The 15,544-nt window shown below is 30.5% G+C and overlaps 1 protein-coding gene across 1 annotated transcript; it reads left to right on the forward strand.

Annotated features, from left to right (window-relative positions):
• Window positions 1-4,908: 4,908 nt before the first annotated feature.
• On the forward strand, window positions 4,909-15,127 carry LOC136990461 (vesicle-associated membrane protein 3-like). Its single transcript, XM_067288846.1, has 8 exons — window positions 4,909-5,000; window positions 5,195-5,331; window positions 6,051-6,117; window positions 7,001-7,079; window positions 9,632-9,711; window positions 10,676-10,727; window positions 14,641-14,678; window positions 14,752-15,127. Exons 2-7 carry the CDS (start codon window positions 5,327-5,329, stop codon window positions 14,664-14,666), a joined length of 309 nt encoding a protein of 102 aa, XP_067144947.1. The 5' UTR covers window positions 4,909-5,000; window positions 5,195-5,326; the 3' UTR covers window positions 14,667-14,678; window positions 14,752-15,127.
• The last annotated feature ends 417 nt before the right edge of the window (window positions 15,128-15,544 follow it).

Genomic DNA, 15,544 nt, shown 5'->3' on the forward strand with positions numbered 1-15,544 from the left:
TGCACGCTCTGATCCAAGATGACCTTTTGGAGATTCCATTTTAGACGTGACGATGATCTCTTTCGTAGAAATAGCAAGCGAACACTTTTATTTTGTTTACTTCAATTCTTACTTTTTTCCCCGAAAGAAAAAAAAAAAACGTTTGTTTGTCTTTTTCAATTTTGATTGCAATGAATTTTTCAAAATTGAAGGTGTTTTCACTTCGAACTCGGCTTCTTTGTGTCAAATCCGGTTGTAGAATACTTGTTATGTTCTAGAAACATCAATTTGTTGATATCGTGCGTTGGTGAAACGTTCCTCGACCTGTGTTTCTTTATCGAATTTGTATATCTTTGGACGAGAATCATTATATTCGTATATAGCAGGTTTTTCATAAGTATTGAGAAATGGTTTCATTAGTTCATTTTTGTCACGAAATAACTCGGGATAGTTTGTATTTATATGCGATAATGCAACCCTCGACATCCATGTCTCAACTCGACGTTTGCACGATAAAAATAATTTTATTACAATAATTATAAGGACGCAAGACGTTAGAAATGTTGCGAAAAAGCTAAAGATGTAGATGAACATTTCGTGTTTGATGATCCAGGAATATTTTGAGTCGAGATGTTCTTCAGGATGTCTAGATTTCGACTCACTGTAATTTAGGAGAGCGTTGTTGTTGGTACGAATTTCTCCAAACAAATTTGTTTTGTCTCTAACTTTCTTTTTATGCCGTTTTTGGTTGTCGTATATTGAATAGTCCTCATATGGAGAATTTTGAATCGTTTTACTCAAATTCTTCTTGTATAAAGCGTCCGTTTTGTTGTTACGCGACTCAGCGGGATACTTCCTGTATAGTTTCCATTTTTGTCCAGTCTTTGAAGAATGTTCTTCCGATACTTGGTACGGATTTTTATCGAATCTCCTTTATTGTTTGGTATAACATCGAAAATAGAGAAGAATTTGGATGGAACTGTGTTTTTCTTCTTTGTTTCTACTTTCCAACTTATCTTCGATGGAAACTTATCATTTGTAGGGACTTCAAAGAAAGAGCCTTTTGGAGTATTGTCTGCCATTTTGGACATAATTCGGTACTTCATGATGAAATCCTTGATTTCATTTTGTTTCTTGGATCGAATGGGAAGCTCCCATTCGTTCGCTGCGTGAATTTTGTAGTATTCTCTCGATGAAATTCCTCTGGCATCGGCTGACACATCAAGGAATATCAAAATAAATATAGAAATTACAAGCATTTCCGTGACTCCGGCAATAATTGCAGAAAATAACGTTTTGTAAGCGCTTCAATATTACTATCGACAATAAAATGTTAATAATTCTGAATACTGTTTTATTAACGTAACAATAAAAATGTTTTACTTTCATTTTTCGTAAAATAAAGGTTTAAAGAGTATTTTTAATACTTTTACTATTAATAAATGGTCATTTGACAAATTCTTTTTATGTTTTTAATTTATCCACTAATTATTTTAATGAGTGACGTTAAATTTTTAGTGTAATCATACTCTTTTTTAAAACTCTTTCCGCTCTGCGGGTACTAAGAGGGTCTCTTTTAGCAAGCCCATTATGGGTTCGGCCAGGCCCACAATGGGGCGAGGGATGGGGCCCGACATATCCGGACGGACCATCCCTCCGAAAACTTCCTGGGGATTTTTCGATCCTAGATTCGATCCCGGATCTCCCAGAGCGGTAGGCTGCCACCCTGACGGCCTATGGTACATTGATACTATTAAATTTTCGTGGTTAATGGTTAAAAAATGTGAAAACATAGAAGGGAACGTGTGTTATATCTCGAGTGGAAGCGGACTTAATAAATATTTTACTGGTTATTGGCAATTACAATATGTTAAAACAGCTCTCCGCTCAAATTAAATCCTTTGCCTTTTTATAATAACTAGTTGCGGTATGTCCGGTGTTGCTAGGGTTGGTCCATCATGATGTTGAAGAATCACGAAGTTTCTGTTACAAATAGTCTATAATATTGTGAACTAGTTGGCAAAGCAAGCACCTTAGTGAATCAATAAAATTAAAATGAACAATAGCTAGCTACTTTAAAAAAACTCGGTTCGCTTTGGTAGGATAGGACGACGCGACACATGGAATCTGCTAAGAGATGTCTTTCGGGTGGATCATCTAAAGGAAACTGGCTTCTATTTAGGTGTTAGGCACCTGAAAAAACCCGGAAAATTCCACGTGGAACATGAAAACAGCCAGCAACCAGTTTTCAGTGTTCAATGGCTTTAGTCACGGCTGTAATAATGCTAAATTTACATTATTTTTTAAAACTTAATACAAAAAACTTAAAAATTAACAAATGAAAGAATTATTTAATGTTTTTTTAAAAGTTTATTCAAAATTATTTTAAAGTAGCCTACTGTATTTTACGGTATATATGACGCAATTTTTGTCATAAAAGGAACTCAAAAATTCGACCTACATCGTATTTGAAGTTCCGATCTCCCATAGGCTACAAATTCTTCAAACTGCCCACAGGTAAATACAGTAAATACCTGTTTCCCGAATATTCTGTGCTGAAATGGGAATGCGTCTTACATGCCGTAAAATACGGTAAATTTTTAATATACACCGACATAGTCTTCTTCCTAATTCTAAAATAAGTAGTGAAGTATGTTTACTTCACTACTTATTTTAGAATTATTTTTCCTCGGAAAATGCCTCACAATGAGATCTGTGACTGTATATAGTTTTAATTTATTATATTCTTCTAACAATGAAAAAAAAATCTTATTATTAAAAGTAAAAACTTCATATAGAACAATCCTTTCTAGAAAACTTTTGCAAATAGTTTATACAATTCTCTAAAATAGGGTACTTCACAAAAATACTGTATTAGCACTTATTATAAGACTATCGTTTTTAGCGGAAACGGAACTAGTAATTAATGTGATAGTGGCTCAGTCTCCACTGTTTGTCATCATTGTCAACATCATCATTGTGTAGAGCGATAAGCCTGTGATGATTTGCGCTAGCTATCTTCGTTTGATCGAGATGCACACTTTTATGTAAATTTAATGTTATTCCTTAGCATATCTCATTGTAAAATTGAGGAGCAAATGCCAAATTGACGCGTAAGTGTCCAACCAATGGAACATGACTGTTACAGTATTTATAACATCTGTATTATCGGAAATTCGAAAAAAAACAAGAAAAGAAAATAGTGAATATAAAGTTAAAAGTTAATCAAAAAGAGAAAAATATATATTTAAAAATTAGAAAAATTATACAGAGAATAATACAATAGTGAAACAATAGTGAAGAAAGAATATAAAAATAATGAGATAAAATAAATATAAATTTAGGGTTGCCGACTTTTAGGGGAAATAAGTTAATTGCGCGTCGGGAAAACCCTGGGGGCGAATCGTACGTGGATGGCGGCGGCAGGAGACAAAGATGACAAGTGTCTTAAACAAAACCGTTTATTTTAGCAACTAGTTAACTTACATAACACTAGAGAACAAGCATCGTCGGCTGACGGGCGAGACGTAGGACTAGTGGTGGCCCCGGGGCTTCTCGGAGGTGGATGTCCGTAGAGTTGATGTAGGATTCTGGGACTCGGGCGTCGGGTCGACGTTCTGGCACTCACTTTTCACAAGGCAGAGGATCCGCAATCTTCCGGGAAGAGGCCTGGACGCAAGAGACGGACTAGTGGAGGTCCTGAGATCCTACGGCGACACTTGTTCGGAGGAGAACCGCCTTCTGACCTTGAGATTCGGGGTTTTATAAGATTTTCTCTCGAATCTCACCCTTTTGATTGGTCCTAGTTCCCCTGTCCCGCACCTCGATTGGTCATTCTTTTGTTTCTATGCGAAAACCGAGACCGATTTGGAGCTTTTTGAAGTCGGCGCTCGTATTTTACGCCGTCATGGCCCTTTTCTCTGACGTTTTTGACCTCAAACGATCTGCCAGATGTTCCAGATCGCGGCTATTTACCTCCCTTTTGTTTCTCGATTTCGACACTTGTTCGCGATCACCTTGACAAAGCTTCTTCTCTTTCGGTTGACATCCCCCTCTGTCGTTTGTCACCCGTCGCGTTTGTCTCAAAACACGTGTCATTTCCTTTTTGTCTGGTCTATATCACCGATACAATTTCTTGTTCCGGTTCAACCTCCGAAATTTCCCGACTTCGGAACTTTATAATTATTCGTAATTTCGACGTGCTTTTACGACACTCACATAAATAAATATAATTTTTTATAGAAATAATTATATAATCCATAAATTGTATTTACGTGTTTTTTTTAATGTGTAAGTTTTAATTGTGTACAATGTATGTATTTTTAATTGTAATGTATGTTTTCAAAATCTTCATTTTTACTTTTGTTTTTCTTTTTACTAAAGTTTTTTCTTTAAAGCTTTTTCTGTCTTTCGAATTTTATATTAAAAAAGAAAAAAAGAAAGTTGTTCCTACGTTTATATCAGATAATAACAGCCAACCTTGTATACAAAAGAATATTTTGCATATTTTTGTAAACATCAAATCGGCGTAGCCTAATAGAGTGTATTATTCGGGCAAAACAAATGTACGGATGCAGATTCGTATGGAGCCCACGGGTACAGAAGGCCCTTTTTGCCATTTTTTTTTTTATCAATTAAATACGTCCTTTAAATGCTTAAAGGCAGTTTTAAAGATTTTATTCTTAGTTGTTAAAAATAACATTAATTATAGGGATAGAACCACTACGGTTGCATAATTTATCTCCAGACTTGCAGAAAAATCCCCACCCACCCCTAAATGCACCTCTTAATTAAAAGACGAAAAGTGAAATTCCTCATATCTAAATTAGACTGTATCAAGTGTACAGTACATGCAAACAGTGTTTACTATTTAGCATTCATTTTGTAGTTTTTTTTTAATGATAATAATAGAATAGCCTTAATTTATGTTAGCGATAAAAAGAAAAATGGACTCTTCGAACTTAGCGCTGAGTAAGCCACAGAAGAATTTCACGTTTAAACTATTGCCAAGATTTGTACAGGTTTGTACGTATAAAATTAGAATTCCTGTTTTCACTAACTTGCAAAACTAGCGAATTGATGATTTGTTTGTGGATAATAGAATATGCTGTGTGTTTAACTATACAGTGTTTTAATTTGTTCTATGATAGAAGGAACTGAAAATTCCTGTGATTTATGAAGAATGAAGTGTGTTAATTGAATGTTTCGTTTATAGATAACCAGGAAGGAAATATTTCCGTTTATAAACACATGCGTTGGAAATAGAAATATAGAATAAAAACAAGTGAAGTCGATGTCCTGTTTTAAATATTTTTTTTATACGTAATTGAAAATATTTGTGGATAATATGGCGTAAGTATTTTCGTATTTGCATTAATTAATTAAAATTAAATTTTTATTCTACACACGCTAAAGTTAACTTTAAGCTAGAGTAAGTAAAATGCACTTTTAAATGACAATATTTGTTTTTTCTGGTTGTTTTAACGTCTTTTTTGATTAAATTGGAAAGAAGTTGTCTGCAAATAAATTCAAAATTCTTCGAACTTGAAGTTGAGTGATAAATATTGGTCCTATTTATAGTCTTTATTTACACAAATACAAGAAAGGTCCGTGAAATTGTAATTATGTAATATGGTCATTTTGATTACATGCAAAATACACGTGTTTTTGTTCGAAATTCAACATATAATAATTCTTTTTATTATTATTATTATTTTTTTTTTACGAATAGAATTTGCACTTCAAATTTTTAATTTCTAATAATAAAACAAAAAAGACTGCTACAGTTTTACATTGAGGAGAGGGTAATCTACTTCAGAATTTAAAACTATTCATTGCATTTAATTCTACTAATTCATTGCAAATAAAAATAAAAATTTATATTGTGTATCTTCAAATTCAGTTTATGTAGTACTAATTTCATAAACTAGATATTTATGTAACCATATTTAATTATAATTAATAAATTATTTTCTTACGTAGATTAAATATAGATTTATTCAATATTATCTTATGCTTTGCTTTTTTTTCTTTTTATCAAAATATTGGAATATATTTATCTTTAATTTTAGTGCAAATGAAGATAACAAAAAGCCAGTGCATAATAAAATAGAAGAAACTCAAGCCCAAGTAGATGAGGTAAAGTAACTTTAAATATTTTTTATACTTATTAAACAAATCAATTCATATTTTCGTAATCAGTTCAAAAGAACAGTTTAAACAAATCCCAACTGGAAGTACATCCTGTAAGAAAATACAACATGAAACTCCAGCAAAGTATATTTAATTCAACAAATACTTTTGACATGTTTCATTGGGAACACTTAAAAAGAATAAAATTTGAAATATACAATTCTATTTACAGCTAAAGTGCAAATCAACTTTGAAGGTTGATTTATATTGTATCTGTCTTCAATTACTTTCCAAATTGTAAAATCTGATAAAATCTTCCGAGAAGACAATCTGTTGGAATGTCTCAAAGCTTAATAAGCAAATTGTGAAATCATCTCCTAGAAACAAGAACAATGGTAGGAGACTGGAACAAGTTTATCTACGAATGGGTGCATCGAAGGAAAAACGTTACTTGTCATTCAAGGTGTATAGCAATAGCTGATAAAAAGCTACAGAACCGCAGTAGGCATTCTTACAGGAAAGTTTTTATTTTTACAAACTATTTGAAGTCATCATCATTAAATAGGATTCAACAACCAATCATGCATATACTATTTAAGTGTTTGTCATTGCAAGTATACAGAAAATGGAGTGGAATAGATTTGAATGATGGTCAATGGCAAGCTGTTTGTCCCCTTGACGAGTCATGATTCAGTATATATCAGATATAGGTTCTAATAGAACAAAATATTACATTGAAAAAGTATAATTGCAAGCTTTGACGGTCTCTGTTAATGTTCACATTTTATATTTATATGGATTTATAGTATTGCATAATCATGAAAGAATTATAAAAATTTATTTTTATTGAAATATTTCATTTCCTAATTTATAAAATTATTTTATATAGATTGTTGATTTAATGCATGGAAATATGGAAAAATTGTATGAAAGAGAAGGAAAATTAACAGAATTAGATAGCCGTGCAGGTAAATTTAATTTTTATTTAGTTTAAATATATGTCTTTATGATGAATAAATAATGAAAAACTCTAAATTTTCAGTAAATAATAATAAAGATTTGCTTTATTGGCACCCACTTAAATTAAATAACAGTTTATCTAGCACTTCCAGACAAGTAAGGTCGTTATCAGGAGATAATACACAAGTGAATCAGCTTGGTAGCTGTCATCTAAATCTGTTTATATATTTAACGACTGTAATTCGAGTTTCTTAAAGCAGATTTTTGTTATTGATTTTATCATTTTTTTCACCTCACATTTTTTTCACCTCATATTTATATGGTGACTGGAAGAAATGGAACATGAAGAAACAGAACAATGACAAATCAAAACAGAGGAGATAAAACATTTATTTTTTCTCTAAGCCTGCCAGCAATTATTATTAGCCAATGCCCGTATAGGTCACCCAGATGTCAGAAAAAAGAGGTACTGTACTGTACATGACCCTTAGTAATCAAGTGGCAATAGTTGTACAGGAGTATCAAAATCAAGAAGATAAATTGAGGTTTTTATGCTGAATGGCCAACCTGCAATGATTACATTTTTTTATGTATATATTTCTATTATATTTTGTTTTTATATAGATATTTCATTAATAAATAGATACAACATATCAAGATATGACAAAAATAAATATTTTATTATTCCCCTGTTTTGTTTCTTCCTGTTACTGTTTGATGTTGGTTGAAAACATTTTAAATATAATTAAATATTTGGTAGACTTAACAAGCAGAATTCATAAATATATTTAAGCAGTTTTTTATATGGTAATTTTAAATATGTAAATTTTTCTTTTTAATAAAATAATAAATGATTTATTATCTAGACACGTTAAATGTTGACGATCTTACACTTGTTATTTAATGTAATTTCCTGTGATTATTATGAAAAGATGTTTCCTTTAAGTTTGAAAGTGTTTGTTGTTTTATTCTTAATAACATCAGGGCAAAAAGAAAAATGTTGTCTAAATATAGAAGAAATTTACAATATCTGGTATATTTGCATTATAGCCTATAATTTCCAATTTTAGACATTTTTTACGAAATAATTTATGGCAATAGTATATTAATAATTTTTTCCATGTTTGGAAAATGCAGTTTAAACTTTTATTAGAATAAAGCAATAAGGATAATGGTATCATTATTGCTTTATTCTAATGTAAGTAATCTTTTCTACAAAGATTACTTACATTTCTGAAGTTAATTACTAAATTTTAAATTATCACAATGATAATTTATATATTTTTAATAATCATAAATTAAATATATACCAAGTATTTGAAAAAATATGTACAATAATTACTTCAATGTACTTAATTTAAGAGAATCAACTACTACTATATTTTTTTTTTAATAAAAATGTTTTCAGCTGTTATCAAGACGTTTTCAGTTATAACTTTTGCATTTTAGAACCTCTCAAAGAAAAAGGAACAATAGTTGAAACTGAAAATGGCTCGATAGTACTAATTAAAAATGTTTTTATTAAAGAAAATAAAGAAGTTAGTTCCCTTAAGTTAAGTGGATTGAAATAATTAACTTATGAAACTTGGTACAATAAATATGTATATTTATTTTGATGACTGATAAATTTTTTCAATGAAATAAAACTAATTGACTGACATTTATATAAATAGTTAAACTTTATATAAATTTCATCATGTCATATAATTCAGACATATATAGTAAATCACTGAAAATATATTTCCTAGTGATGAACAATTCGAAAACTTTAATTTCATAAGTTTATGTATTGTTGACATTATCTGGAAACTCACTAAAATGTGTGCTGAGATTGTTGAACCATTTCTCAAATTATTTGCCTTAGCCCTCTGCTTCGCAAATTTTATATTTAAAAAAAAAATTTTTGATTTGCATTGAACTCATTTTAGTATGTTTTATAACTTAAAAAATGCTTCCTATACAGTTTAACCTGTCTATTTGAAACATGTAAATCTCAAAAACCCCTTTATCTTGAAATTTATTTCTTTCCCCTGCATTTTCAGCCTAAACTCAATATATTTTCCATACTTATCTCAAATGATTTTCTCTGAAATTATGAATTGAAGTTTCAATTACAAATTCAAAGCTCAGCAACTACATATTGATAGCATAAATTGCAGTCAATAATTATCTCTTGCAATACAGTACATAGTTGTTGCAATTAATGCTTTTCTGATTGGCTACTAGTTTGGCTTGAATCTTAAAGTCAGGCTCAGAAATTATTGACAAACTATTTCTGTTTTAAAATATATCAAAAATAATTTATTTACACCTAATACAAATGTGTACTGTACTTGCTATTGTATTCATAAAATACTATACCTTCAATCAAACCTATTACTGTTTACTGTGTAGGAACCTCTGTATCTCAAAACCTATCTTGAATTTTTTTCTTCTTCCCATGCGATTTGAGATAGACAGGTTCAACTGTATTAGCAATCATTATTAACCAAATTCTTATATAATAACTTAGTTGAGAGAGCTGTCATTATTCATATTAATGAAATTTTTTTAATTTTAGAAAGATTACAAAACCAAGCAAATGATTTTGAACAACAAACAACAAAATTGAAAAGAAAATATTGGTGGAAAAATTTCAAGGTAATTGATTTGTCTTAAAATTCTGTAGATTAAATTATAAAATCTTTTCAAATTCTTTTAATTAAAATTCTTTTTTTTTTATATTTAAATTTGACAAATTTTAAATGTATTTGGTTATTTTGAAATTTCATTAATAAAATTTACATTAAGTCTGTATTTAAAAAAAAATTACAAAAATACTAAATAATAAAAAAGCAATAAATATAAAAATAATTATTATAACACATACACCTTATATTGCTGAGAATCTACTTTACTGCTTTAAACGAACATTTTTAACCTGATCAACAGGCCATCGTCAGGTTATCAATTCTCTGGAGTGTTTACAATCGTTCTATATTTGAACGAACATGTGATAACAAATTCAAATTTAAAAACAGTTCATTAAAATACCAAAATATACAAAAATATAACTAATCCTACAAATACAGGGTGGTTATAATTAAAGTTGCCCTACTCAGTGTGTCTAGAGCCCGTTCTTGTGGACTTATTTTGATGAAACTTGGTATATATGTTATGGAAAAGGAAAATGCAAAAAAAATTTAGTTTGAATTTTTACCACTAGGTGAAAAAATGACGAATGAAGAACAAGAAACACAAAATGGAAACACACAAAAGGTTTTTATTCACAACATTTGTTTAATGTGCAATCCATTTGCATCAATTACATGTTCAAAATGCCTTACAATACTGTAAGGTGTTTTAAACACGTGACTGATGCAATCCACTTGCATCAGTCACGTGTTTAAAACAGAACATTTAATGCATTTCTTAACATGATTTGGCTGAACACAAAGTTAAATAAAGGATTTCTGATACCATTGTAAGACCTTGAACATTATCTGATATTCTTTTGCTTGAATATAGTGTTCAAGGATTAAATAATAATTAATAATTCATACTGTTTTTTGAAATATTAACTTAAAAACTTTAACTTATTTTTTCATTTCACAAATATTTTCAGATATGGATCGTCATTATTGGAATTATTATTGTTTTTATTATTGCAATCATTGGTATGTTTAGTTTTTTTTAATATTCTTTCATTACTATTAGCATTAAAAAATAAATATATCTACATTTTAATTTTATGATTTATATTATAAAATGAATAGCTTCTAATATACAGGGTTGTTAAAAAATAACTTTTCAACTCAGAAAGCTCCGGAGCATGTTCTACTGCTTGAAATGAAACAAAATTTGGACAATGGATACTTCAGAAGATGGACACCATTTATTAAATAAAAATTTTTTGTCAAAAGAGTAACTAATAGGTGATACAGAAGCAATGCAAATTACAGTTATAAATGTTTAATATGTCTTCCATTGTTTTCAGTAATGTTTTCCACCACTAAATACAATGGGTTCTTTAATTGCAAGATTGTGCTGATGAATGCTGTCCTTAGATCTGACATAGATGCACATCTTTCATGATAGACTTGGTCCTTCAAGAAGTCACATCCCATGGGGTGATCAGGCGAGCAAGGAGACCAAGCTGTTGGAAATTAATAGTGTATCACCCATTTACCTGTGAAAGTTACTTTCACATATATTGAACAGAGTGAGCAATGCGGGTTGGTGCACCATCTTGCATGAATATTGTATTGTGAAGGCACCAATGTTGAAGTTCTGATATAACAAAAGTTGCCAACATGTTAAAATACTGTTCTCCAGTGATGGAATGGATTTGGATTCCAGTTGTGTAAGGTTACTGAATGGGTGCAATTTTCAGAATGTTGAGGGATTGCGATAATTGTGCATGGGAATTATTTAGACACTAAGACAGGCTTACCATTTACACTTTGATCCCATTTAATAAAATAAAAATATTCTTACAAAATTTTGCTGTCATCTTTACTATTCTCCTTTGATACATCTGTTTGAGAAGAGAGTCCAAAAATTCCAGATGTGGCAGTGAATGTATTCACTTCATCCCTTGAAGAGTGTCTTCTAGAGCAGTGTTTCTCAAACTTTTTGGTCCGCGACCTCCCTTTTGCAATTAAAAATTTCAAAGGACCCCTGAAGAATGAGAGTAATGTTCAAAATAACCACTCAGTCGGTTTGACGAAAAACACAAATTTTATATTTACAGTAAATGTACAAAATAATCCAAATTAGAGTTACAATTAAATATGCACAGACCCTAGTCTGAACAACAACCGATTATTCCCGTACAAATTCGTCGAAAGAACTCCTTACGAACAAACAGACTTGTAATTAACAAAACCTCCGAGTCAGGAACAAGTTCATACACAAACACGTAACTTCCAACGAGAGGGTTAGTTAGCACCTCGATAACGACGATCTCCCTTGATCCGATCCGATCCGATCACCTCCGATACGATGCCAGCCGATCTCGATACGAACTTCGATCCGAGCTTAAATAGTTGACGGCGTTCGAACCCTGCTCCAATCAAATTTGAATGTTCCCGCAACGGCCGCCAACGGTCACTTCCCGCCGGCCAATCGTCCGATGGTCGACGATTTGAAACTTAACGGTTCTTCCCACGGAAGTTCCTAACGGTCGTTTCTACCGGCCGATCCTAACGACTTTTCCGTTATGAAAGTCCGTTATAACAAACAGGTGGGAATCGCGCGTCTTGGCGATTCCATACCTTACAATGAGTATGTGTAGAAAAACATTCTGGAGGTAATTGGTCAATTTAAATTCAGGAGGAGTTAATTTCTTTTGTTTAATTAATCTATCCCATGTTGAAATTTCTCTCCATTTCGTGTCGCTTTGCATTGAATTTTTGTCAAATAAGATTAACGAAATTTAAAAAAAAAATTATTTCTTTATTTTTCACAATCAAAATAAATATTTTGAAAAATATAAAAACAAAAAAAAATTATATTTTAGAAAATAATCTAGTCTCAAAATGTTCCAATTAAGCACAACACATACCTCAGAAAAACAAGCAAAACTTACCATTAACTACAGGAAAAAAGTTTCATTCAAATACTGGCACGTCCTTAAGGACCCTTTCATGTTACCCTCTCAGTGCTGCCAGCTAAAAACACATATCAACTAAAATAATATCGGAGTATCCCAAGACAGCCAATATTGCAGCACCACAGCACTAGCGGAAATTTGAATTTGCCGACTGAAACGCTTTCAGTTGATTGGGTTTCGGATAATCGACGCTCTACTGATAATCGACTAATATTTTAAACTAGACTTGCCTACAGATGCAACACTGCTAGCGAACACTGTTCCAAATGACAACATTGTTCTATCATAGTTTAAGTGGAGAGTGGCACTCGGGGATTCCCCAATAGCACACAAATTTATGAATATTATATTTAGGCTCGTATTTAAATATTTATACTGTTTTTATTATTTATATGTGCAATTTATTTAAGTAAAAATTATTTTATATATTTTTGATTTCTATTATTTCTAAACATAAATCCATAGTCAATTTATAAAATATTTGGAAAAAATTGATCTGACATTTTTTTCAGCGATCCCCCCAAATATTTTTCGCGACCCCCACTTTGAGAATCACTGTTATAGAGGATTAACAGCCCCAGGGCTTGTGGATAAGTTCAGATCCGAACAGATACATGATGTCAAATGCTGTGTTTGGTCACAGCTGGACATTCGATCACATGACAAGGGATCTTGGAGTTAACATATCCTGGTAGATCCTGGACCAGCCAAAATGTGACAGATCTTGGATAAGCGAACATAGTGTCCTTGAAATATGAGTTTTTAAAGGGTTTCTCTCTTCTATTTCGTATTCTGATTGATCTTCCCTTGTCTTTCAGTGACAATTTAAAACCTTTTTGGGGGTACAGGAGAGGTTGATATCAACACTCAACCCAATCCTGATTGGATAAAATTCCTTCAAACTTCGAAATTCTCCCTCGTAATTCAAGTCTTGTTTTCCTTTTTGACAGAAAGAAAACTCTTTATTGTCTTTGTGAGACTGTAAGTTTTGCATCTGGTTTTATTTTCAAAAGGTGAGAGTTCAACTGTCCTGTTAGATATCCATTAACATTTAACACTAAATTCTGATTTCCTTTCAGGACCTCACAGTTGCATAGCTGTGAGGTCCTGGAAGAACCCAAACAGAAAGTCACCAATCAGTGCCACCAATTGGTGACTTTCTGTATGAAAACTTTTTATTTAATAAATGGCAAGTGCATCATCTGAAATACCTGTTGTCCAAATGTGCACTACAGAGCCTTCTGAGTTGGGGAAATTATACAGGTTGACCCATTCATCCCACTAGATGGCGGGAATTTTGGTTTTTTGTCGAGAGTTGGCAACACCAAGAAAAAAGTTGTTAAGTTCCAAAAAGGCGCGGAAACATAGTGGAATGCTCTTATAACCGAATTAATGTAAATAGTTGATTTTTGTTTTGTGTGAATAAAATCTAAAGATAGATTTAGTGGACTTTTTGCTTGATTGGACATACGACAGGGAACCTGGCGTACGAACAAGACGGTCAGGTGAGAGTTACGAAAATTAATTAATCATTACACGAGACTAGGATGGGCCTGACGCGACACAGGTTGTTTTTTAACAACCTGTATGTATTTTGCTAAATTATGCTTTTAAAACTGTCACACTCTCATTTTCTGATAAATGTATTATGGAAACATTATTGATTTTATAATATTTAAAAACTTTTCAATACTTTAGTTAAAGTATTACTGCATCAAATTATTTGAATGTAAGTTAAAGAAGCAGATACAATATTTTCTGTTATTCCATTTTTAGTCTATTGATTTTATTGTCTGTCACATGAACTTTTTAAATTTTTCTTTTATCATATTAATTAATCTTTAACTTTTACTTACATTTCTTAATGTATAAATACATTTAAGTTTATTGTAAGTTTACATGTAAGTTTGCAAAAAATTACAAATTCTTAGTTAAGGACAATTGAGAATTTAATACAAATAATTATTATATTTCAGTTTATGCAGTTCAAGCAAATTCCTAAGCAATTTCTTATGTAAGCATATAATCATAATTATAATGTTAATTTAATCATATAAAAAAAATTAAGTAAACAATTTAAATTTCAGATCATATAAAGAAGTATTACATTAAGATCATTTAAGATTTTGCCAAAAATATGCTTTGTGTTATAACTTTGAATTTTGTGTAATGTTTAAATATAGTTTCATGAAAATGCAATATTTTTCTACATATTCATTCATAATAAAATTGAACTTTTTAATTTAAAAATTAAATATTGTATAATAAAAATAGGTTTTTGTAAAATTAATATTTTTATTCTCACAAAATGTTTAAACGTTTTACTTGTTTAAAAAATACTCGTTATATTGTATGTAAAAATGTTTGATAGTGTTTTATTCCATAACTACTCAAAATATTTGTTTACAGTATACTGTATTTTCTTTAGGTTTTAAAGAAAACAATTAAAACAAAATTTCCTAATTTAAACGTGGGTTATTTTTAATTAAATAATATATGTATAAATTAATGACAGGAAAGTACAGATAACAATTTTTATATGAAAAATATTGTGATATATGTGCAATAATTTTTATATATCAATATATATATATATATATATATATATTGATAACAATTTATATATATATATATATATATATATATATATATATATAAATTGTATGTATGTGTGTGTAAAAATATGTATGTGTGTGTGTGTGTACATGTACACACACACACACACACACACACACACACACACACAGACAGTATATTTGAAAAGTGAGATGTTAAATATTATTCATAAACTTTAACAAATATTTAAGGTTGATGTTTTTATATTTTTTTTTATCATTTAAATAAAGGAAAAAATATGGAAACAAAACATTAATAAAACTA

The sequence above is a fragment of the Centruroides vittatus genome, unplaced genomic scaffold, assembly GCF_030686945.1.
Source record: "Centruroides vittatus isolate TY-2023 unplaced genomic scaffold, ASM3068694v2 scaffold_932, whole genome shotgun sequence".
NCBI lineage: Eukaryota > Metazoa > Arthropoda > Arachnida > Scorpiones > Buthidae > Centruroides > Centruroides vittatus.

Bases quoted from the DNA above. Each gene is read 5' to 3' on its own strand.
- LOC136990461 (XM_067288846.1), top strand. The intron at 9,712-10,675 runs GTAATTGATTTG...AAATATTTTCAG, and splicing joins ATTGGTGGAAAAATTTCAAG to ATATGGATCGTCATTATTGG. The intron at 10,728-14,640 runs GTATGTTTAGTT...ATTATATTTCAG, and splicing joins TTTTATTATTGCAATCATTG to TTTATGCAGTTCAAGCAAAT.